Genomic DNA, 24,668 nt, shown 5'->3' with positions numbered 1-24,668 from the left:
GGATACCAAAAGGCAAAACAATATTAGAATAATTGAGATCCCAGAAAAGAAAGAGAGAGAGGGACAGAAGGTATATTGGAGGAAATTATAGTAAAGCATTTCCATAATACGGCAAAGGGAACAAGTATCAAAATCCAGGAAGCACAGAGAACCCCCTTCAAAATTAAAAAAAAAAAAAATAGGTCCACACCCCATCATCTAAGAGTGGAACTTACTAGTCTTAGTGACAAAGAGAAAACCCTGAAAGCAGATCAGGACAAGAAGTCTGTAACATACAATGGTAAAAATATTAGATTGGCAGCAGACTTATCCACAGAGACCTGGCAGGCCAGAAAGAACTGGCATGATATATTCAGAGCACTAGAGAAAAATATGCAGCCAAGAATACTATATCCACCTAGGCTGTCATTGAAAATAGAAGCAGAGATAAAAGGCTTCCAGGACAAACCAAAATTGAAAGAATTTGCAAACACCAAACCAGCCCCACAGGAAATACTGAAAGAAGTCCTCTAAGCAAAGAGAGACCCTAAAAGTAGTAGATCAGAAAGGAACAGACACAATATGCAGTAACAGTCACCTTACAGCTAATGCAATGGCACTAAATTCATATCTTTCAATAGTTATGCTGAATGTAAATGGGATAAATGCCCACAATCAAAAGACACAGGGTATCAGAATGGAAAAAAGAACAAGACCCATCAATATGCTGTCTACAAGAAACTCGTTTTAAACCCAAAGACACCACCAGATTTAAAGTGAGGGGGTAGAAAACAGTTTACCATTGTCATGGACATCAAAAAAAAAAAAAAGCTAGGGTGGCAATCCTTATATCAGATCAATTAGATTTTTAGCCAAAGACTATACTAAGAGATGAGGAAGGACACTATGTCATACTTAAAGGGTATGTCCAACAAGAAGATCTAACAATTTTAAATATCTATGCCCCTAACGTGGGACCAGCCAATTATATACACCAATTAATAACAAAATCAAAGAAACACATCGACAATAATACAATACTAGTAGGGGACTTTAACACCCCCCTCGCTGAAATAGAGAGGTCACCTAAGCCAAAGATCAGCAAGGAAATAGAGGCTTTAAATGACACACTGGAGTAGATGGACATCACAGGTATATTCAGAACATTCCATCCCAAAGCAACAGAATGCACATTCTTCTCTAGTCCACATGGAACATTCTCCAGAATAGATCAGATCCTGGGTCACTGATCAGGTCTAAACCAGTACCAAAGCCTGGGATCATTGCCTGCATATTTTCAGACCACAACATTCTGAAACTAGACTCAATCCCAAGAGGAAAACTGGAAAGAACCCAAATATGTGGAGACTAAAGAACATCCTACCAAAGACTGAAGGGGTCAACCAGGAAATTAACTAAGAATTGAAAAAATTTGTGGAAACAAATGATAATGAAAACACAACGGTTCAAAATCTGTGGGACACAACAAAGGCAGCCCTGAGAGGAAAATATATAGAGATACAAGCCTTTCTCAAGAAACAAGAAAGGTTTCAAGTACACAAACTAACCCTACACCTAAATGAGCTGGAGAAAGAACAGCAAAGAAAGCCTGAACCCAGCACGAGAAGAGAACTAATAAAGGCCAGAGCAGAAATCAATGAAATAGAAACCAAAAGAACAGTAGAACAAATCAATGAAACTAGGAGCTGGTTCTTTGAAAGAATTAATAAGATTGACAGAACAACTGGCCAGACTTATCAAAGAGAAAAGAGAAAGGACCCAAAGAAATAAAATCATGAATGACAGAGGAGAGATCACAACGAACACCATAGAAATACAAACAATTATAAGAACATATTATGAGCAACTATATGCCAGCGAATTTGACAATCTGGAAGAAATGGATGTATTCCTAGAGACATATAAACTACCAAAACTGAACCAGGAAGAAATGGAAAACCTAAACAGACCCATAAGCAGTGAGGAGATAGAAGCAGTCATCAAAAATTCCCCAACAAACAAGAGCCCGGGGCCAGACAGCTTCCCAGGGGAATTCTACCAAACATTTAAAGAAGAATTAATGCCTATTCTCCTGAAACTATTCAAAAAAAAAAAGAAATGGAAGAAAAACTTCCAAACTCATTTTATGAGGCCAGCATTACCTTGATCCCAAAACCAGACAAAGACCCCATCAAAAAAGAGAATTACAGACCAATATCCTTGATGAACACAGATGCAAAAATTCTCACCAAAATACTAGCCAACAGGATTCAACAGTAGATTAAAATGATTATTCACCATGACCATTCCTGGGCTGCAAGGTTGGTTCAACATCTACAAATCAATCAATGTGATATAACACATTAATAGAAGCAAGAACAAGAACCATATGATACTCTCAATAGATGCTGAAAAAGCATTTGACAAAGTACAGCATTATCTCTTGATCAAAACTCTTCACAGTGTAGGGATAGAGGGTACATACCTCAATATCATCAAAGCCATCTATGAAAAACTACAGCAAATACCATTCTCAAAGGGGAAAAACTGCGAGCTTTCCCTCTAAGGTCAGTAACATGGCAGGGCTGGGCTGTCCACTATCACCACTGCTATTCAACATAGTACTAGAAGTCCAAGCCTCAGCAATCAGACAACAAAAAGAAATTAAAGGCATCTGAATTGGCAAAGAAAAAGTCAAACTCTCACTCTTTGCAGATGATATGATACTTTATGTGGAAAACCTAAAAGATTCCACTCCAAAACTGCTAGAACTCATACAGGAATTCAGTAAAGTGTCAGGATATAAAATCAAGGCATAGGAATCAGTTGCACTTCTATACACCAACAACAACACAGAAGAAAGAGAAATTAAGGAGTCAATCCCATTTACAATTGCACCCAAAACCATAAGATACCAGGAATAAACCTAAACAAAAAGGAAAAGAATCTGTACTCAGAAAACTATAAAGTACTCATGAAAGAAATAGAGGAAGACATAGAGAAATGGAAAAGTATTCCATGCTCATGGATTGGAAGAACAAATATGTGAAAATCTGTATGATACCTAGAGCAATCTACAAATTTAACACAATCCCTATCAAATACCATCAATTCTTTTCAAAGAAATGGAAGAAATAATCCTAAAGTTTATATGGAACCAGAAAAGATCCTGAATAGCTAGAAGAATGTTGAAAAGGAAAGCTAAAGTTGGTGGCATCACAATTCTAGACTTCAACCTCTATTACAAAGCTGTAATCATCAAGACAGTATGATACTGGCACAAAAACAGACACATAGATCAGTGGAACACAATAGAGAGTCCAGAAATAGACTCTCAACTCTATGGTCAACTACTCTTGGACAAAGCAACCTCTTTGATCTCAGCTGCAGCAACTTCTTCCTAGAAACGTTGCCAAAGGCAAGGGAAGCAAGGCCAAAAATGAACTTTTAGGACTTCATGAAGATCAAAAGCTTTGCACAGCAAAGGAAACATTCAACAAAACCAAAAGACAACTGACAATGGGAGAAGATATTCACAAATGACATATCATATAAAGGGTTAGCATCCAAAAGTGTAAAGAACTTACCAAAGTCAACACCCAAAGAACAAATAATCCAATCAAGAAATGGGCAGAAGACATGAACAGACATTTCTGCAAAGAAGACTCAGTTTGTTTTGTGAGATTAAGAATCGCTTATGGTTTGTCTCCCTCCTGATCCTATCTTGTTTCATGTTTTTCCTTCCTTAAGCTCAGGAAACAAACTGAGGGTTGCTGGGGGGTGGGGGATTGCAATAGAGTGGCTGGGTTATGGACATTGGGGAGGGTATGTGCTATGGTGAGTGCTGTGAAAAGTGTAAGCCTGATGGTTCACAGACCTGCAGCCCTGGGACAAATACTACATTATATGTTAATAAAAATAATTTTTTAAAAAACATAAGGCAAGTAATTTGATCTCTGTTCAATAGTAAGAATATAAGTAAAATGATCTAAATGCTCATATGGCTACTGCGCAGCTCCGCTGGAATTCATACATACTCTCCCAATCTTTAGTTCTTCTAACTAAACCAGTAAGAAACAATCTGAAACCCAAAGAGTATATGTGACCTAAAAGTGTTCTCAAAACGACCTTTGATCTAACCTCAGAAATTCAACTCATATTAAAATTAGGGGAATTGATGGCCTTTTCAGGAAGATAACTTAGCCCTAATTACACATAAGATAAGTATAGATCCAGTGTAGGACAGGTACAAATACAGAAATCAAATATCGAGGGAGGAGTGTAAAGCGCTTGCCAGCATGGATTCCTGGAAAACCCTAGTATTCTTGAATAGTGAAACTCAGTATGAGTGGTCTGTCAGAGGTGTCAGAGTATACATGATCTTTTGGGGATATATGAGCAGATCATAGATGGATTCCTCCCTGGAGAAGGATAATAGTGAGATAAGTGTGAGACCAGGGAATAAAAAGAATAAGATGGGCAGCAAAAGTCTAAGCAGGGCCTATGGCAAGATAAGAAGTAGAAGCAACCTAAATCTAGCATGAAGTACTCCAAGAGTTGTGCCTTTTGTTGGGATGCTGGGGAGAGGGGTTAGATTAAAAAGAGCAATGAGATGAAATTCTGAAGGTTTGATATATAATGCTATAAAAATGTAAATTATTGTTAAACTCATTTTATGCAGTATTACCAATAATACAATTCAGACATTCAAGAATACAAAATCAAAATTCAAGCACAAAGGAGCATGGAGACACAAGTAATGTTTTGCATTTTAGTAGCCAAGAATTACACTCAAAAACAGATAAAACACAACTTGATTAAAGCATATCTTAACAATAAAATCATTCAAGGAAGAATATAACCATCTTGCAAGTTATTTTAGGTTCTGAAAGTTTGGCTGAAACTGAAAATCTACAGAAAATAAAAGAATGTTAAGCATAGTTGCACTATTATATTTTCTAATAAACTGTTACATTTTTTTTAAAGATTTTATTTATTTATTTGACAGACAGAGATCACAAGTAGGCAGAGAGGCAGGCAGAGAGAGAGAGGGGGAAGCAGGCTCCCTGCCGAGCAGAGAGACCGATGTGGGGCTCGATCCCAGGACCCTGGAATCATGACCTGAGCCGAAGGCAGAGGCTTTAACCCACTGAGCCACCCAGGCGCCCCTGTTACATATTTTTTAAGTGACCCATAAACATTTTGTTCTACCTTTCTTGATTTCTGTACCAGATATTCCTCATCACTGTCCTACACCTATGCAAAAACCCCCAGGAAGAATGGAAAAGGGTGTTAAAAGCAGAAATGACTGAAATTGAGTCCAAAACTAGGGTTGTCGAATTCATTTGGGGGTAAATTCCAAGGAGTTTTATTCATTATCTCACATACATTTCACAACAATAGTTTTTAAAAAGGCAAGTAAGTCAGTGTGGCTATACTTTAGGCATGAGAAATCTGAGTTCAAAGTGTTTAAGGCCCATGTTTATAGGTGTCAAAGTTAGCATTTAAACCCAAGTTTGGGGACACCTGGGTGGCTCAGAATGTTAAGCATCTGCCTTCGGCTCAGGTCATGATCCCAGAGGCCTGGGATGGAGTACCGAATCAGGCTCCTTGCTCAGAGGGGACCTTGTTTCTCCCTCTGCCTGCGGCTCCCCCTACTTATGCTCTTTCTCTCTCTCTGAAAAATAGGTAGATAGATAGATAGATAGATAGATAGATAGATAGATAGATAGATAAAAATCTTTGAAAAAATTAAAATAAATAAATAAGCCCATGTTTGACAATGGCTGAGTGTTTTTCCTCTAACTATACTTTGTATCTCCTATACATTTATGTTTCAGTTAAATGTTTAGTAATAGTCTTTATAGGTCTAAAAGGAACAAAATAATTTTATGAATACTTCCAAATAAATCTCTTTTGCAACATAATTGTTAAAAACCTTTTAAATTTATCTCAGAAATAAAGCCAATATTTCTACTTACATTATTACAATATGAATGGTTAAAAATAATTTTGAGTTGGCGTTGATGGCCTCTTTACCTGCCCAACTGCTCTGTCTCTTTCCAGAGAGGTCAACATTTTCTGCTTCAGTAAAGTGTGGTGCTTCTCATGTAACACCCTGAGAGCCGGTTCATACGATGCATAATGTAACTTTAACCTATGAAAAGTAAAGGGCATCTTAAAGGGTAATTGAGTTAAATCAGTGATTTCCATCTAACATCTAAACCTTTTCTCTCTTTTTTTGCAGTCAAATAAAAAATGAGTAACTATATAAAGGTCAACATAGCAATCCAAGAATTGCCAGAAATATTACTTGGTATGCTACTTCTCTAAACATGGTAGGAACGAGGAAGTCAGATTTCTTTTGAGTTAACTAGTTTTCTATTTCCTACCAACAGTTTTGCTGTATTCAAGCATGTACTCAGAAGACTGCCATTCACTGAGAGGAAAAACTTGCAGTTTCTTTAATCAATTCAGAAACAATTGTCAAAAAGACAAGTGCTGCAGACAATGGAATATTAAACAGTGTCATTCACATCAAAATAAGCTAAAGGATGGTCTTCAAAACAACTTTATTAACTTATATTAAGAAAATTAAGTCTAAAAATTTCGTTATCTTACAGGAGAAGTAGTTCAACTCAACATATGATATAAGCACCTTTAAGAAACTGTTTTATTCGAAAATGCCCTCAAAATATATATGTATTTTTTTACCTTTTTTATTCAAGTGTAATTTACCTGGAGTAAAACATACAGAGCTTAAATGTTACAGTTCAGTTTTCAGAAATATGCATGCCCAGGTAGTCCATATTGTTATCAAAATATAGAGCATTTCTAATACCTCAAGAGATTCTAGAACTCCATATATGTGTAATCATAAAATATGTTCTCTTACATAACAATCAACATCATAGAAATACAAGCAATTATAGGAGATTATGAAAAACTATATGCCAACAAATTGGATAACCTGGAAGAAACAGATAAATTTCTAGAAACATATAAACTATGAAAACTGAAACAGGAAGAAATAGAAAATTTGAACATATTTGAACAAAAGCCCAGAACCACATGGCTTCATAGTCGAATTCTACCAAACATTTAAAGAAAAGTTAATACTTATTCTTCTCAAACTATTACAAAAAATAGAAAAGGAAGAAAAACTTCCAAATTCACTCTATGAGGCCAGAAACTGGCTTCTTTCACTCAGCATGTTTTTTAGATACTTCCAGGCTGTTGTAAATATCAGTAATTCATTTCTTTTTATTGTGAGTCATATTCCCTTGTATGTATATTATACCATGTGTTTATTCAATATTCTGCTGATGAAGAACTGGTTTGTTTTTAGCTTGGAGCCATTATGAATAAGATTGCTATGAACATTCTTACACCGAGTCATATAAAATATTTTTTGGCGGGGCACCTGGGTGGCTCAGTGGGTTAAAGCCTCTGCCTTCAGCTCAGGTCATGATCCCAAGGTCCTGGGATCGAGCCCCACATCGGGCTCTCTGCTCAGCAGGGAGCCTGCTTCCCCCTCTCTCTCTGCCTGCCTCTCTGCCTATTAAATAAATAAATAAATAAATAAAATTAAATAAATAAAATCTTTTTAAAAAAAAAAGATTTTTGGCTCTCTTTCTCTTAGAAAAAATACCTAGGAGTTGAATTGCTGGGTTTTAATTTACACTTTCAATAGCAATAAATGACAGCCTTGGTTACTCTACATTTGGCGATTAGTCTACCTAGTCTTGCCAATTTTATTATCAACTTCATCAATTCTATTTCCAAACATGTGATTTTGTTTATTTTTAAATATTTGTTTATTTTTGTTTATCCCTTTTCTAGTTTATTGGTTTCTGATAATTTTTTTCTTTCATTATTATTTCATTTATTTTTCTTTCTCTGCTTTTGTGGGGGTTTTTTGAGCTTCTAAGGTACAAGATTACATTATTAGTATAAAATTTTCTTCTCTAATATGGGCATTTAAAACTATCAATTTAAAAAAATAAAACTATCAATTTTACCTTAAGCACTGCTTTGGCTGCATCTCACTATTTTTAATATGTTGCACCTTCAGTCATTCATACTGAAATACTTTCTCACTTCCTTCTTTGACTCATGGACTATTTAGAACTATGTTACTATATTTCCAAATATTTGGGAATTTTCCAGAGACTTTTTGTCATTGATTTTTTTTTTTTTTATGACTTGCAATTTATTCAGAAGAAAACAACACAGAAGGTAAGGAATTACTCACTGATAAATGGCATGCCATTATCAAGCACATGGAATTGACCCCCAAATGGATTATTCATTTTATAATATTTTTTTCTTTGCAGATTATTTTTTTTCAGCATAACAGTATTCCTTGTTTTTGCACCACACCCAGTGCTCCATGCAATCCGTGCCCTCTCTAATACCCACCACCTGGTTCCCCCAACCTCCCACCCCCCGCCGCTTCAAACACCTCCGATTGTTTTTCAGAGTCCATAGTCTCTCATGGTTCACCTCCCCTTCCAATTTCCCTCAACTCCCTTCTCCTCTCCATCTCCCCTTGTCCTCCATGTTATTTGTTATGCTCCACAAATAAGTGAAACCATATGATAATTGACTCTCTCTGCTTGACTTATTTCACTCAGCATAATCTCTTCCAGTCCCGTCCATGTTGCTACAAAAGTTGGGTATTCATCCTTTCTGATGGAGGCATAATACTCCATAGTGTATATGGACCACATCTTCCTTATCCATTCGTCTGTTGAAGGGCATCTTGGTTCTTTCCACAGTTTGGCGACCGTGGCCATTGCTGCTATGAACATTGGGGTACAGATGGCCCTTCTTTTCACTGCATCTGTATCTTTGGGGTAAATACCCAGTAGTGCAATGGCAGGGTCATAGGGAAGCTCTGTTTTTAATTTCTTGAGGAATCTCCACACTGTTCTCCAAAGTGGCTGCACCAACTTGCATTCCCACCAACAGTGTAAGAGGGTTCCCCTTTCTCCACATCCTCTCCAACACATGTTGTTTCCTGTCTTGCTAATTTTGGCCATTCTAACTGGTGTAAGGTGGTATCTCAATGTGGTTTTAATTTGAATCTCCCTGATGGCTAGTGATGATGAACATTTTTTCATATGTCTGATAGCCATTGTTGTCATTGATTTTTAATTTAATTTGATTGTGGTCAGAGAACATATTTTGTACAATTCTCTGAAATATATAGACACTTGTCTAGACACAAAATATTACCTATTTTGCGCACATGAAAAGTCCAAAGTAGAATTCAAGGAATGTCAATTAAACTCAATTAATTGATGCCTTATTCTATAGACCTAAGAGACTTTTGCCCATTTTTCTAATAATTGCTAAAAAGTAAAGGTTAAAATATCCAATTGTCACTGTGGAAATATGAATTTTTATGTTCTATCAGATTTTGTTTCATATATTTTGCAGCTCTTAGAGTCATGCATATTATGACTTCCTGATAAACTGACTCTTTCTTATCTTATTGAAATGGCCTCTTTTTCTCTGATTCTCAGGATGACCCTGGGGATGTTGTTTCTGTATCCCTTCTCCTTAGGCCAGGTGGGCATGCTGAGGTTGGTCTCCTTCCCCAGAGAGAGCTAACACTTTGGCTGTGCTGCAAACTGTGGAGGAGGTATCTTCCCCAAAAGGTAAATGATACCCTCCTAAAGTTGGCCCTACTTCCTTCTCTCTTAACAGCCAAGCTAATAGTTTGGTAAGGGAGAAAAGAGACTATATGTCCAAACTGCTGTAAGAATTAATCATATACTACCAGGAACCAAAACACCCCAAAGACTGGATTTTGAGATGCTAAAAAGGGCTATAACCTAAGACTGGATAAAAATAATTTGCATAAGACACTGGATTTTACAAGTACTAAAACAAATACCCCAATGGATGCAAAAAAGTCACTGCTGAGGTGACTGTTAGAAACTTGGAACACTCAGAAAAGTGAAAATACCTTGAGCGGCCCTACTGACAAAGAGTAGAAAAGGAACTCCATAACACTACAGCAATTATACACTATGATGACAATCCCTGTTCTTCCATAGAATTACCTATAGCTATTTACTTGTGTGACTATGTACTGTGAAAAGATATTTTAAGAAGTTATTATTAATATTCACAAGCCCAGAGTGACACCACAGCTCCTATGTTAGAAAGGGGATTTACAGAGGCCAGAGAATAAGTAACATCATGGCTAAGGTCTGGCTCAAAGTGGGCTTATTTGGTCCATGTACCCACCCAATGATCAATCCCAGATTCCTTGAATAAATAATTTTAACTGATATATGATGAAGCTATCAAAGTTGAGAAAGTCACTCCAGTGTCGTCTTCTGACATAGGATAGACTACTTGAAATTGCCTCACAGCCACAATTCTGTTTATTTTTTTAGTCATTTTTTTTCCTCTGAGGCTCCATTAACTGTTTTCAGCTTCTTAGTGATTTTTTTTGTTGCAAATACGTTTTTCAGTTTGAGAACTTCCATTTGGTTGTTTATAGTTCCCATTTCACTTCTGCTATTTCCCAACTGTTCACTCATTATATTCATTATTTTATTTAAAGTTCTAAACATTTCATAAGAGCTGTTTTAAAGTCTTCATCTACTAATCCTGTTACTTCTGTCATTTCTGGGTCTGTTTCTACTTTTTCTTGGATATGGGACACATTTTCTAACTTCTATATATATTATATATTTTATCATATGTTGGACATATATTTATCTGAACTTTGTTCTCTTCCTTTAAAGAGTTTTGTCCTGGCATACTAATGGGCAGTTTGAGCTTTTCAAAGCTTACTTTCAATCTTTTATTACAGCAAGTTTAAAGTAGTTCCCTCTCTGGGGCTAGAATAGCTCTGCTCCTATAATATGGTTTATCAAGGGTATTTTTTTTTAAGATTTTATTTACTTATTTGAGAGAGAGGGAGAGAGAGGGAGAGTATGAGTAAGGTGGGCTAGAGGGAGAAGCAGACTCCCCACCAAGCAGAGAACCTGACATGGGCTCTCTCCTGGGACTCCAGGATCATGGCCTGAGCTAAAGGCAGATTCTTAACTTACTGACCCACCCAGGTTTAGCAAGGGTCTTAACTGAATGCTCAGAGTTTTCAGTGAGGGTCCTCCACTGTAGCTGGTCAGAATTCCTGCACCTGCAAACTCCGGAATCTCCACTGAGCTCACAGTTCTCCAGCCTCTGTTCTTTGTAGGCCTCATTCTCTCACTATTCCACAACTTAGTATTTGGTCAAAAGATTAAAGGAAACTACTAAAAATATTTCTTAAATTTCTTTCATGCACCTTCCACCTTTTGTGTATCCTATTCTGCAAATTCCAGCTCCCTTGGCAGCCCTGATGAGATCCCTCATCAGTTAATCAAGACTACTGTGCTCTGAGTTCTACTTTGTCACACGATTGTCTGAATAGTACTTCTGGGTCAAAATCTAAGGTGATTATGCCACTCGCTTTGAAGGGTTCCCTTCTCTTAGGCATCACAGACTGACTCTGCCAATTTTCCAACATCTGAAAAAAACAGCTGCCTAAAATTACATTCAGTTTTGTAATTCATTGCAGTTGAAGAGCTTATCTATTACCAGTTGGAAAGCTAGTTCTGTATCCGTTACTCTGACAGGGTGGCAAGCAGAAGAGCCCCAAAATAATTTTAAATGTCTTCCTATTAAAAAAATAAGAGGGCACCTGGGTGGTTCAGTCAGTTAAGCCTGACTTCAACTCAGGTTATGATCTCAGCATCTTGGGATGGAGTTCCAAGTCGGGCTCTCTGCTCAGCAGGGAGTTTGCTTATCCTTATCCCCCTCCTTCAGCTCCTCCCCCAACTTATGTGCTCTCTCTCAAATAAATGAATACAATCTTTATAAAAATAAAAGGAGTCCTTGTTTTGCAAAATATTTTCATAGAAGTATAAAAGTTATTGGTTTGTAAGTCATATTTATCTTAATATAATTTATTATTAAACCTCATCGCTGACAGTAATAAAGTCTAAGCACTAAAGTTAAGTTACATATACATTTAATATATATATTACGTATTAAAATTCAACCATTTTCAGTAAAGCATGAGAGAGTAATAAAATAAAAATGTAAGTAGTATGTACAGTTCTATTACCCATTCCATTTAATGTGCTTAACTCTATACTCTTTGCTGTATGCTGCACACTTCCATGAATATTGTATATTCATAAACACGTATTCAGGTACAGAGTTCTATATACAAAACAATGTGTATGGTAATTTGTCGACAAACTGAAGGATTGTTATTGATGGAACAACTTTTCCTGTATTTACTAACTTTAGCATCTAACTCATTCATGGGATATGACTTGATTATTCTCTAACCCAAGAATTAGCATCATGTAGAATACCACTAGGATATAACAAGGAAACAACATTTAAAAAAACCTGTTGGCAAGGATGCAGAGAAACACAAACACTCTTACACTGTTGGTGGGGATGCATATTGGTACAGTCATTCTGGAAAACAGTATGGAAGCTCCTCAGGTTAAAAACAGAACTACCTTATGACCTAGCAATTACACTACTAGGTACTTACTTCAAGGATAAAAAATACTGTTTCAAAGGGGCACATGCACCCTAATGTTTATAGCAGCACTATCAACAACAGGCAAATTATGGAAGGAGCCCAAATGTTTATCAACTGGTGAATGGATAAAGAAGATGTGTTGTGTGTACACACAAACACACACACACACACAAAGAATATTGCTCATCCATCAAAAAGAATGAAATTTTGACATCTGTAACAACATGGATGGAGCTGGAGTGTATTATGTTAAGCAAAATAAGTCAGTCAGAGAAGGACAAATACCATAGGACTTCACTCATATGTAGAATTTAAGAAACAAAACAGATGAACATAGGGGAAGGGGAACAAAAAGAGAGAGGAAGGAAACCATAAGTGACTCTTAACTATACAGAGAACAAATGGACATTTGCTGGAGGGGAGGTGGAAGGAATTGGGCTAAATGGATGATGGATATTAAGGAGGATGCTTGTGATGAGTGCTGGGTGTTGTATGTAAGTGATGATTCACTAAATTCTACTCCTGAACCAATATTACACTATATGTCAACTAACTAGAATTTAAATAAAAACTTAAACAAAAAACTTCTGTTTAGTCAGTCTGAAAGAGTGTGTCTGTTCTGTAAATTCCATAAGTAGCTTACAATTCATCTGCTTATAAGTTCTAACTTTTGAAATCGGTAATTCTGAAAATAAGTAAATTCACAAGACACTCGTGTTAAATGAGAACTACTATAAAGCTATAGGAAAAATCAACTAATTTACAGAAAAAAAATAAGACTGACATTTTATGGTTTACAGTGAAAGGAATATAGATATACAACTGAAATATTTGGGTCAAATATTAACATAGAGAACTTAGACTCTAATTTAGCCTGAAATGAAAAACACTCTTCCTTATAGTTGATTTATTATGCAATTGTACAACTATCAGACAAAGTGTTCACTGGTGATTAATTCCATCTCTAGTTTCTTTGTGACCCTATTGATATTATTGAAATTTTGTTTTAGGTCCTTAGAAAACACACACTAGTGATTCATCCAAATGGTTAAATGGAGACATTATTCTTAATGCTTAAACATGGAAATAAAGGCTAGTTGAATACACAAATGTTAATTATATTACAGTGTAATGTGGATTTTTTTCATCAGGGCCCCTAAAGATTACAAAAATTATAATTTGAAAATGCTGAATTTTTACATGAAATCAAGTATACTAGTATTCCCTTTAGGAATTCCCTTTAGGAAATTGAAGAGGTCTGATATATTTTTAAACATGGGCTAGAGACTCAAGAAAAAAAAAAAAACTAAAAAAAGTCAATTTGCCAAAGAGTAGAATATCCAAGTAGAAACAGTGAACAATCATATTTCAGGTGCCACAATTTGATACAAATGTGCTCTAAAACTGTCATATACCCAAAAAACTGAAGTACTGAAACCTGTTTGAATTAGCACAGATAGTGGGAATAGAGTCAATCCTGTGATCTTTTCGGTGAAAGAAAGTGCTGTGATTCAAACTCACTTACTTTATGTGTGTGTGCATACACACAAAAACTATTAAAATACCTTTGGGCTTTTCCTCTGGGTAAATGGGTGGCTCACCCTAATGAAGGTACAACAATTATTTATCTTTGGACAAGAAAAAGTTTAGCTACCTTTAAAGAACTTCAGCATGACCAGTAGGAACAACAGGCCCCTATATTGTCCTGAGTGTAGAACAATTCCCAAATTTAAAGAATGTACTTTTAAAACAAAATACAATATATACTTCTGAAAAGACCTGTATAAAAATGCAAAAGGGAAATCTAGATAAAGTAGTATATATTCAACATACACTTTCCATGTTATGGTATATGCAAAAAAAACCCTGCCATTTATTATATTCCATGTACTGTATCATGTACGTATACATACTGATCCAAAATATATCATCAACATTGTTAAAGATAAGAAACAAAACACAATGGCCATCTAAAGGTAAGTGGTGAAGCCAGGCTTCCAATGTTTACTTGAGACCAAATCCAAGCTCTTTCCATTATACTGTACTACTTCTCAGTTACCATTTAAGTTAAAAAGGGAACGAATCATTTTGAACATTTTTTCCCTGAATTTCTCTGGACTAAGAACAATTTTATGAACCAAGAATTTCAAACCAAAATACTGGACCAAAATAATTGGTTAAAGTCAAAGAATAAACATTATCAAAGTCCTTTTTTTTTTTTTTTTAAGATTTTATTTATTTATTTGACAGAGAGTGAGAGAGAGCATGAGTGAGGAGAAGGTCAGAGAGAGAAGCAGACTCCCCATTGAACTGGGAGCCCGATGTGGGACTCGATCCCGGGACCCCGGGATCACGACCTGAGCCGAAGGCAGTCGTCCAACCAACTGAGCCACCCAGGCGTCCCTCAAAGTCCTTTTTTTAAGTTAATGCAATTTCCCTCTTAATATAGTGCTTTATTCCTACAGACACTTAATTTAAGAAAAGTAAGAAAAACTCTAGTTTCCACAACTTAATACATTTAAGTACATTGATTCTGAAGCTTCATGGGACAGCCTATGATTTAGAAATCATAAGAGCCACAATAACCATAATCACCTACGAAAGACAACTGTCATTACCATCCCTAAATTGTGTTGTCCCATAAAGTAGCTATAGCTAAATGTGGTATTTAAATTTAAACTTAATTAAAATTAAATAAAGTTAGAAATAGGGTGCCTGGGTGGCACAGTCAGTTAAGTGTCTGCCTTCCGCTCAGGGTCTTGGAATTGAGCCCCAGGTTGGGCTCTCCGCTTAGCAGGGAGTCTGCTTCTCCCTTTCCCTCTGCCTGCCATTTCCCCTACTTGTGCTCTCTCTTTCTGTCAAATAAATAAAATCTTAAATAAATAAATAAATAAATAAAATTAGAAATCTAATCCCATGGTTGTGCTAGTCACATGAACAGTGATTAATAGAACATGTGAATTAGTAGCTATAATATTAGACAGTACACACAAAGAATATTTATAACATCACAGAAAGTTCTATGGGATAGCATTGCTCTAGAACAAATAAAAGAAAATTCCCATTAAGGATTATAAATTATTTTCTTGTTTTCTGTTTTATTTTGGAGAGGAAGTTTCTTTCTTTATTTTTGAAGTAGGAGAGGAAGGGAGGAGGGAAAATAAAACTGAGTAATATTTTTAAAATAATTTCTAAAAACTTCTGCATAAATTCAAGGTCATTCAGTATATGCACCCTCTCCACCTCACTCCTGTCAAGCAGCTTTTGCTCTTTATTTGCTATGCATACAATATGGTGAATATGCCATATTCCTTCATGACTTGGTGCCTTTGCACAGTATGTACTGTCTGTCCAGAGCACCCTGCTCCCCACTCCATTTGTTAACTAATACTTCAGAATTCCTCTACAAATAAGTTCCTGAACCTTCTTACACCTCATTCTGGTTAGAGTGACCATCCTTGGTTGGCATAATAACACTGCAGAATATTTCAGTTTAACTCCTCCCCTATCACACATCTTAGAAGTCTCTGGGAACCTTGACAGCAAGGACCTAAACTTGTCTTTGTATTTTACACACATAGTATAGTCTGGCAAACAGTAAACACTCAATAAATGTTGAATGATTATTTTACCTCAAACCTTCTGCCATAGCCAAGTGTACTTAACATTAATTAAATAACTCTTTAATAAATATGCCAACAAATATTAACAGCTTACCCTTTGAGGTCATTAATTAATTTATTCTTTTCCTGGACTATTCGCTTATGGTGCATTCGGTGAAAATCACGCTCTTTTTGAGTTTTCAGCAGATCTTCTCTGGCCTTGCTGAAAATAATAATTTTAAAAATCACTACTAATTCCAAAAAAGCATTTGACAAAGTACAACATTTATTCATGATAAAAACCCTTAACAAAGTAGGTTTAAAAGTAACATACCTCAACATAATAAAGATCGTATATGAAAAACCCCCAACAATATCAACCAAATTGGGAGAAAACTGAGAGCTTTTCCTCTGTTCAGGAACAAGACAGTGTTGTCCACTCTCAGCACTCTTATTTGACATAGTATTATTGGAAGTCCTAGCCACAGCAATCAGAAAACAAAAAGAAATAAAAGGCATCCAAATCGGCAGGGAAGAAGTCAAACTTTCACTATTTGCAGATGACATGATATTCTAGATGAAAAACCCCAAAGACTCCACCAAAAAACTGCTAGAACCAACAGATGATTTCAGTAAAGTCCCAGGATACAAAATCAACATACAGAAATCTACTGAGTTTCTATACACCAATAATGAAGCAGCAGAAAAAGAAATAAAGGAATCAATCTTATTTTCAATTGCACTAAAACCATGATACGTAGGAATAAACCTAACAAAGAGGTAAAAGAGCTGAACTCTGAAAACCATAAAACACTGATGAAAAAAATTGAAGATGACACAAAGAAATGGAAAGACATCCCGTGTATTCACAGACTGGAAGGACAAATATTGTTAAAGTGTCTGCCAAAGCAATCCACACATTTAATGCAATCCCCATCAAAATACCAATAGCATTTGTCACACAGTTAGAAAAAACCTTCCTAAAACTTATAGGAAACCACAAAAGACAACAAATAGCCAAGGCAACCTTGAAAAAGAAAAGCAAAGCTAGAGGGATCACAAGTTTGGACTTCTTACATTAAAAAGCTGTTGTAATCCAAACTATGGTACTGGCACAAAAATACACACATAGATCAATGAAAGAGAATAGAAACTTCAGAAATGAACCTATAACATATGTCAATTAATCTTCCACAAAGCAGGAAAGAATATCCAATGAAAAAGATACTGTCTCTTTAACACACAGTGTTGGGAAAAGTGGACAGCAATGTGCAAAAGAATGAAATTGGACCACTTTTTTACACCATACACAAAAATAAATTCAAAATGGATGAAAGATCTAAACATGAGACCTAAAACCATAAAACTCCTAGAGGAGAACAAAGGTAGTAACCTGTTTGACATCAGCCATAGCAATTTTTTTCTACGTAGGTCTCCTGAGGCAAGGGAAACAAAAGCAAAAATAAACTATTGGGACTTCATCAAAATAAAAAGCTTCTGCACAGCGAAGGAAACTATCAGTAAAAGACAATGTAGAGAATGGGAGAAGATATTTGCAAATGACATACCTGATAAATGGTTAGTATACAAAATATATAAAGAACTTTATGTAACTCAACACCTAAGGAACAAATAATCCAGTTAAAAAATGGGCAGAAGACATGAATAGACATTTTTCCAAAGAAGACACACATATGGCCAACAGACACCTGAAAAGATTCTCAACATCACTGATCATCAGGGCAACGTGAATCAAAACTACAAGAAGATATCACCTCACACCTATCAGAATGGCTAATGCAACAACATAAGAAACAACAGGTGTTGGTAAGGATATGGAGGAAGGGGAACCCTCTTGTGCTGCTATTGGGAATGCAAACTGTGGCAGCCACTCTGTAAAACAATATGGACGTTCCTCAAAAAGTTAAAAATACAACTATCCCATAATCCATCAATTGCACTATTTGGTATTTACCCAAAGAATACAAAAACACTAACCCAAAGGGATACATGCCCCAAGATATTTAAAGTAGCATTATCTACAATAGTCAAATTATGGAAATAGCCCAAACATCCATTTATTATTGATGGACGTCCATCAATAATGGACAATGTGATATACAGATGCAATGGAATACTACTCAGCCCTAAAAAATGAAATCTTGCCATTTGCAACAACATGGGTGGAGCTGGAGAATATTATGCTAAGTGAAATAGAGAAAGACAAAATACCATATGATTTCACTTATATGTGGAATCTAAGAAATAAAACAAAGGAGCAAAGGGAAAAAAAGAGAGACTCTTAACTATAGAGATCAAACAGATAGCTACCAGACAAGAGATAGGTGAGGGGATGGGTTAAATATGTGATGAAAATTAAGGAGTGCATTTGTCATGATGAGCACTGGATGTTGGATGGAAGTGTTGAATCACTATATTGTACACATGAAAACTAATATTACACTGTATGTTAGCTGACTGGAATGTAAATAAAAACTTTTTAAAAGTCACTCCTTAGGGCCACCTGGGTGACTCAGTGGGTTAAAGCCTCTGCCTTCGGCTTGGGACGTGATCCTGGGGTCCTGGGATCGAGCCCCGCATCGGACTCTCTGCTCAGCGGGGAGCCTGCTTCCTCCAATCTCTCTCTCTCTGCCTGCCTCTCTGCCTACTTATGATCTCTGTCTGTCAAATAAATAAATAAAAATCTTAAAAAAAAAAAAACACTACTTATTCTTTTATGGAAAAAAAAGTAATTATCAGTTTAAATCCAGTATTAAGTGATTCTAAAGATAATTTTAAAAAACAAAGATTCTGTTATAATTCACACTGAAGGATTCTAAGCAACATAGTACCTGTAGGGTTGGGAGATGAACTGGCCACCACCTATAGCTTCAAAAATAGTCATTCACACTTCATTTAAGAAAAAGGAAATTAAATATATGGGCCAAAGTAATTTGTACTCCATCTACTTCCAAAAAGAATTTGTTTATAAAACTGAAATACATATTTAAAACAGAATAATTCAAAATAATTACAAATAAAGGGAAAGACTTACAAAATGCTTGAATATATAGTTAAAAGACAATATACTGGGTTACTTAGTTCTGATAATTGTGAAAAAGAAAGCATGTATGTTCTGGGAAACACAGATTTTATTCTTGTAATACATATGAGAAATATGTGCCACCTGTAGATCACAGCAGTAGAATAATTGGTAACTTGATGAGAAAGGTTCTTTAGTATCAGTGTTGTAATACAGAAACATTCTTCAACTGGATAGACCTTCTGAAAACCCCTGATAGAAAGCAAACAAGGGTATTCTTTTTAAGCCTAGGCTGTAGGTAAAAAATTAATGGGAATGTTTCATCTACCTCCACAGTAAGTTGGTTTCAATAATGTAAAATATAATTATAATGTTACACAACAGTCTTAGTTAACTGACAAAGTGCTACTGCACTGAGACTCTCATGTTCTGAAAAATGGGTGCACTGAATTCAGGTGCTTACATCTCGTAAGAGGTCACAATGGAATAAATCTGCTTCTCTGTACTACAGAATTTCAAAATACAGATTCACATAAAATAACTGCAAAAAATACATATTACTGCATGAAGAACTATGTCAAAGCAATCCCTGAGGAGCAGAGACTGGAAGGCTGCCAGTGGGATGAGTTTAGGTTTTCAGGCCCCTAATGGGGCATAATGTGATCAGTGAGACTTGTTACTGCAAGATCAAGTCCCATAGGGCATATAATGAAAGTGTCTCATCCATTCTTCCAAGTTTCTTTCTTCCCTTCTCCTCAAATCCTCAAACTCCCCTATTTTTTAACACGACCTTTTTCTTGACATGTTCTTTATTTTACTGCCAATGTTGTAGTTTGTTGTTTTTTTTTTTTTTTTTAAAGGAAAGCCCAAGTTATATCTCTTTGGAAATGTGAACAAAGCCTAACTCTTCAACACTCAATATTCCATTTTTTGAGTGTATTCTGAATATATGTATTTAGTTGTATTTCCTAATTATTAAAAAGACTAGTACAGTACATTTGTCTCAGTAGCAGACATTCAGTTGAATCTTTTAAGGATGAAAATGTACATAGATGTTCTTTCAGACAGGAAATGATGACATACCAAGTTTATAATAAAATCAATTCTAATAATAAAAAAAAGTTGTAGTTTTTATCACAAGTATATAAACAATTAAGTCACAGTCCCCATAGGCTACACCATCATCTAACCTCAACTTCACCTCCTTGCAAACAACTTTCAAGGTACAAGAAACGGTTCACATACCTTTTTGCACATAAAAATATTCAATAAATGCTACTGTTATCATCACATCACTATTACTATTTAGTATAGCAGAAAAGATATACTAAATTTCTCTAACAGCTTGATTTATTTACCTAAAATAGGGGGCATGCCAGTATATAAATATCTTTTAATGGACAAAAAATATCAGGATACATGTTTATTAGTAACACTGTAAAACTTTATAAAAGAATTTAAACTTTCATGAACATCTATTTTGAGTCTACTAAAGTGGTCTTACTTTCAACAACTTGATGAGTTTATAAATGAGTTAATGTTCCATTTCTTATCTGAAATATAAAGCCATACATACTAGGTTTAAAAATACTTAGAAAAATAAGGTTGCAAATTATCTTAAGCAAAACTACAAATGTGCAGCACTGCATCAGCTCCCTTTTTAAATACACCTTTATAGGCCTATTTGTACATATTCCAGGAAAGAAAGCATAAGAATGGATTGAAGTATTAGATCTTAAAGTTTTCTGACCATATAAATTGTTTTCAGGACTTGCTTTCTATTTGCACAAATGAAGTCTACTCAGTAAAACAATTTAGATTCATTTCATGGTGATGCTTCTGTTATGACCTTCCTGCTGCCCATCCGCTTAATAAAAAGAAAATAAAAGTTGTACTAAAAGGTAAAATTTATAATATTCATATAAGAACTAACATTTTAAACTATACAATATTTTATTAATACAGCATCTTTGTGATGTAAAAACAAATCTACTAAGACACCAGAGATTCTATTTAAGTACAATGATGTAAAACTTACTTGATGAACATTCTATTTAGATTTGTTAATCAGAAAGAACATACTTCTTATATGATTTTTCTTTCTTTTTTTTTTTTTTTTTTACATGATTTTTCTTAATGAGGTGGCAGAATGACTGTTTCTCACTTCAGGAAACCAACATACCAAAATCTACAATTAAAGTATAAAATATTAAAATACTCATGTTTTTATATTACAAAAGCACTGTCCCAAAATCTCCATGTTTCAAATTATGAATGTGATTTAATAGTGGGCTCTTAAAAATTATTTTTAAATGAATGCCCCCAGTAAAATAATTTTGCTAACTGAAAAGTTTTAACTAAGTATTTTAAGTGACCACTTAATAATAGATTTATTGGGTTATTTTGTTATAATTTGGCAAAAAGAAGCATACAATCATTTTCTTGTTTATTTGCACCAAAGTAGGCCATCTTTGTCATGTATTTTTCTCATGCACAAACACAAACCAAAATAACTTCTGGTAACGGTATTACATAATTACCAATTATTTAATTGTTTCAACTGGATATAAATGAATTCATTTAACGCACTAATATTAATATTGGAATAATGGTTGGATAGCCAAAATGGGTTCAATCATATTTGAGGAAAAATTTCATTATATACTTAACCAAAAAGAAAGAGATATACCCATGTTCAGAAAAAAATACCTTCTTAATTTAACAAGCAATTACCTAAACACTATACCATAAAATTTTATAGGTCTCATTATTATCTTTATTTCCACAGTGTTTGTTTCTGAAAGTCATTAAATTAAATGGGTCTTTGGAAAAGCTGGATGCTCTTTGACCTTCTATAGAACTGAATTTTGTAAGTGAAGTTAGGGCTACTTAGTAAAGCACCTAAATTTTCCTCAATATTAATTGCTGTTTAATTTTAGTCTTTTTTATGTCCATATTTTCTGACAGAAGATTAAAAAAGTCTTTCATTCTTTTTCAAATGGTACATTTTAATCTTCTAATTAGCAATCTTGGTCAATTTTTATTTTCTGTCAAACCTTCAGTACACTCAATAAAACTTTTCTAGTCTGCATTTCTCTAATGTAGAAGCCCAGCAAAAGACAGCAATACTCTAAATGAAGCAAAACTTAACTTTACGGAAAGTTGTTAAAAATTCCATTATGAAGGGAAAATGATGTCTACTCCAAGGGAATGGTATAAAAAGGGCAAAATCATCAATTAATAACTCTAAAAATTATGAAAAGCTTAACTAAAAAGGCAAAATGTTAATAGCACACATTCATTTAAGCCCCTCCTACTTGTCAGAGGTATGCCCTGCGGTTATGTTGATCACAAGACACTCCCATTATATGGAGCTCACAAAATAACAACAAAATATACATTAGATAATTAGATGCAAAGGTATAAATTTCAAGCTCCTTCATAAGTATACAGTATTAAGAATAATCTAAACAAATGGAAAGATATACCATGAGATAAGAGACTAAAATCTATGAATACATCAATCCTTAAAAATATATATGTATATGTAAATATACGTGTACACATACACATACACACACACATTCTTCTCAAATCAATCAAGAATTCAATGAATCAAATTCAACTCAATCTCAAACTCCCACTTATCTACAGAAATTGACAAAAGTGACTCTAAAATTTATATGGAAATACAAAGGACCCAGAATAGCCAAACTATCTTTGAAGAACAACAAAGCTATAGGATTAATGCGACCTGACTTCAAGAACTTACCTAAAGCTACAGTAATCAAGAGTGTGGTACTAAAATACAGACAAACAAATTAATGGAACAAAATCTAGAAATAGACCCACAATTATAGGATCAAATGATTTTCAATAAAAATTCCAAAAAAATTCAGTGATGGAATAAAATGTCTTAAGAATGGTGCTAGAACAATTTTATATTCCTTTGGAAAAGAAAATTAATCTCTAGCTCCTACCTTATACCATATGCAAAAATGAATGATAGATACAGGCTGAAATAAAAATTCTTAATCTATAAAGTTTTTAGAAGAGAACAGAGACTACTACCTCCAAGACCTGGGAGTAGACAACAGTATTTCAGACAAAATATCAAAAGCAATACTATTAAAAATAAATAATTTTTATTTTTATATTAAATTTATTTTTTGTATTTCTAATATTTTATGAAATATTAAAATATTTAAAATTTTTATTATTTTATTTTATTTTATATTAAATTTATTCAAAATATAAGACTTCTGCTCACCCAAAGACACTATAAAGAAATTGAAGAGTGAAGCCATAGCTGGGAAAAAATATTCACAATGTTCTGACAAAAGTTATATACCCATAATATGTAAAGAACTCTTACAACTCAACAATAAGATAAACAATCCAACCAAAAATGGGCAGGACTTACACAGAAAGTAAGAAAGATGAAAAGCCAATAAGTACATACACACACAAATATGTTCAATATCATTCGGTATTAGAAAATGCATATCAAAACCACAACAACTACTATACAATTAGTAAAATGGCTGAAATGAAAAACACTAACAACACTCAACGTTGGAGACAATGTAGAATAACAAGAATGCTCATAGACTGCTACTGAGAATGTAAAATGACCCAAGTAAATGTTGGAAAATGGACTTTCGACTTCTTTTTTTTTTTTTTAAGATTTTATTTATTTGTCAGAGAGAGAGAGAGTGCACACACAAGCAGGGGAAGCAGCAGGCAGAGGGAGAAGCGGGCTCCCCACTGAATAAGAAGCCCAATGTGGGACTTGATCCCAGGACTTTGGGATCATGACCGGAGCTCAAGGCAGCCACCCAACGGAACAAGCCAATTTCTTAAAAATACACACTTACACTTTGGCCCAGTAATTCCACTCCTAAGTTTTTAACCAAAATAAAGAAGACACATTTCCACAAGAAGCCTTGTACACAAATCTTCATAGCAGAATTATTCATTAGGAACCACAGTTGCAAACAATCCAATAGAAAAAGAATAAACAAAATGTGACATACACTATATAATAGAATACTGCGAACCAATAAAGAGAAATAAATTACTGATAAATTCAAAAGTCATAGATATATTTTACAGAGTTTATGCTGAATGTAAAATGTCAAACACAAAGAAACATACATTCTGTGATTGCAGAGGCAGGGATGTCTAAGAACGGACATGGAAATTTCTGGATAGAGAGAAATGTTCTACATTGAGATGGCTATGAAAGTGACAAGACTTTACCTGTTTGTCAAAATTACGCAGCTAAGTCTCATACATCCTAATTTATGTAAATTATAACTCAAAAAAAGAACTATAAAAAATAATATATTACACTAAGGGGATTTAGGGTAAGGTGTGGTTGGGGGGGTAGAAATGAAATAAGAATGGCAGAAAGATGGTTATGTTCATTACTCTATGATAGGTAAGTCAAGCACAATCATTGCCTTCATCAAGT

At 34.7% G+C, this 24,668-nt stretch overlaps 1 protein-coding gene across 1 annotated transcript in view; it reads right to left on the bottom strand.

The window, feature by feature from the left end:
- Positions 1 to 24,668, bottom strand: part of LOC111143396 (sperm associated antigen 16) — a 1,010,144-nt gene that overhangs the window by 957,727 nt on the left and 27,749 nt on the right. Inside the window, exons 6-7 of the mRNA XM_022497105.1 lie at positions 16,265 to 16,372; positions 6,019 to 6,136 (exon numbers count right to left, since the gene is read on the bottom strand). Coding sequence (XP_022352813.1) covers positions 6,019 to 6,136; positions 16,265 to 16,372 — 226 coding nt within the window. The remainder of the gene's footprint in view (positions 1 to 6,018; positions 6,137 to 16,264; positions 16,373 to 24,668) is intronic.

Source organism: Enhydra lutris, unplaced genomic scaffold (genome assembly GCF_002288905.1).
Source record: "Enhydra lutris kenyoni isolate GAN:26980312 unplaced genomic scaffold, ASM228890v2 scaffoldscaffold1, whole genome shotgun sequence".
NCBI classification, from domain to species: Eukaryota; Metazoa; Chordata; class Mammalia; order Carnivora; family Mustelidae; genus Enhydra; species Enhydra lutris.
Note: the sequence above shows the minus strand (reverse complement) of the source record. Positions and strands in the feature narration are given on the sequence as shown.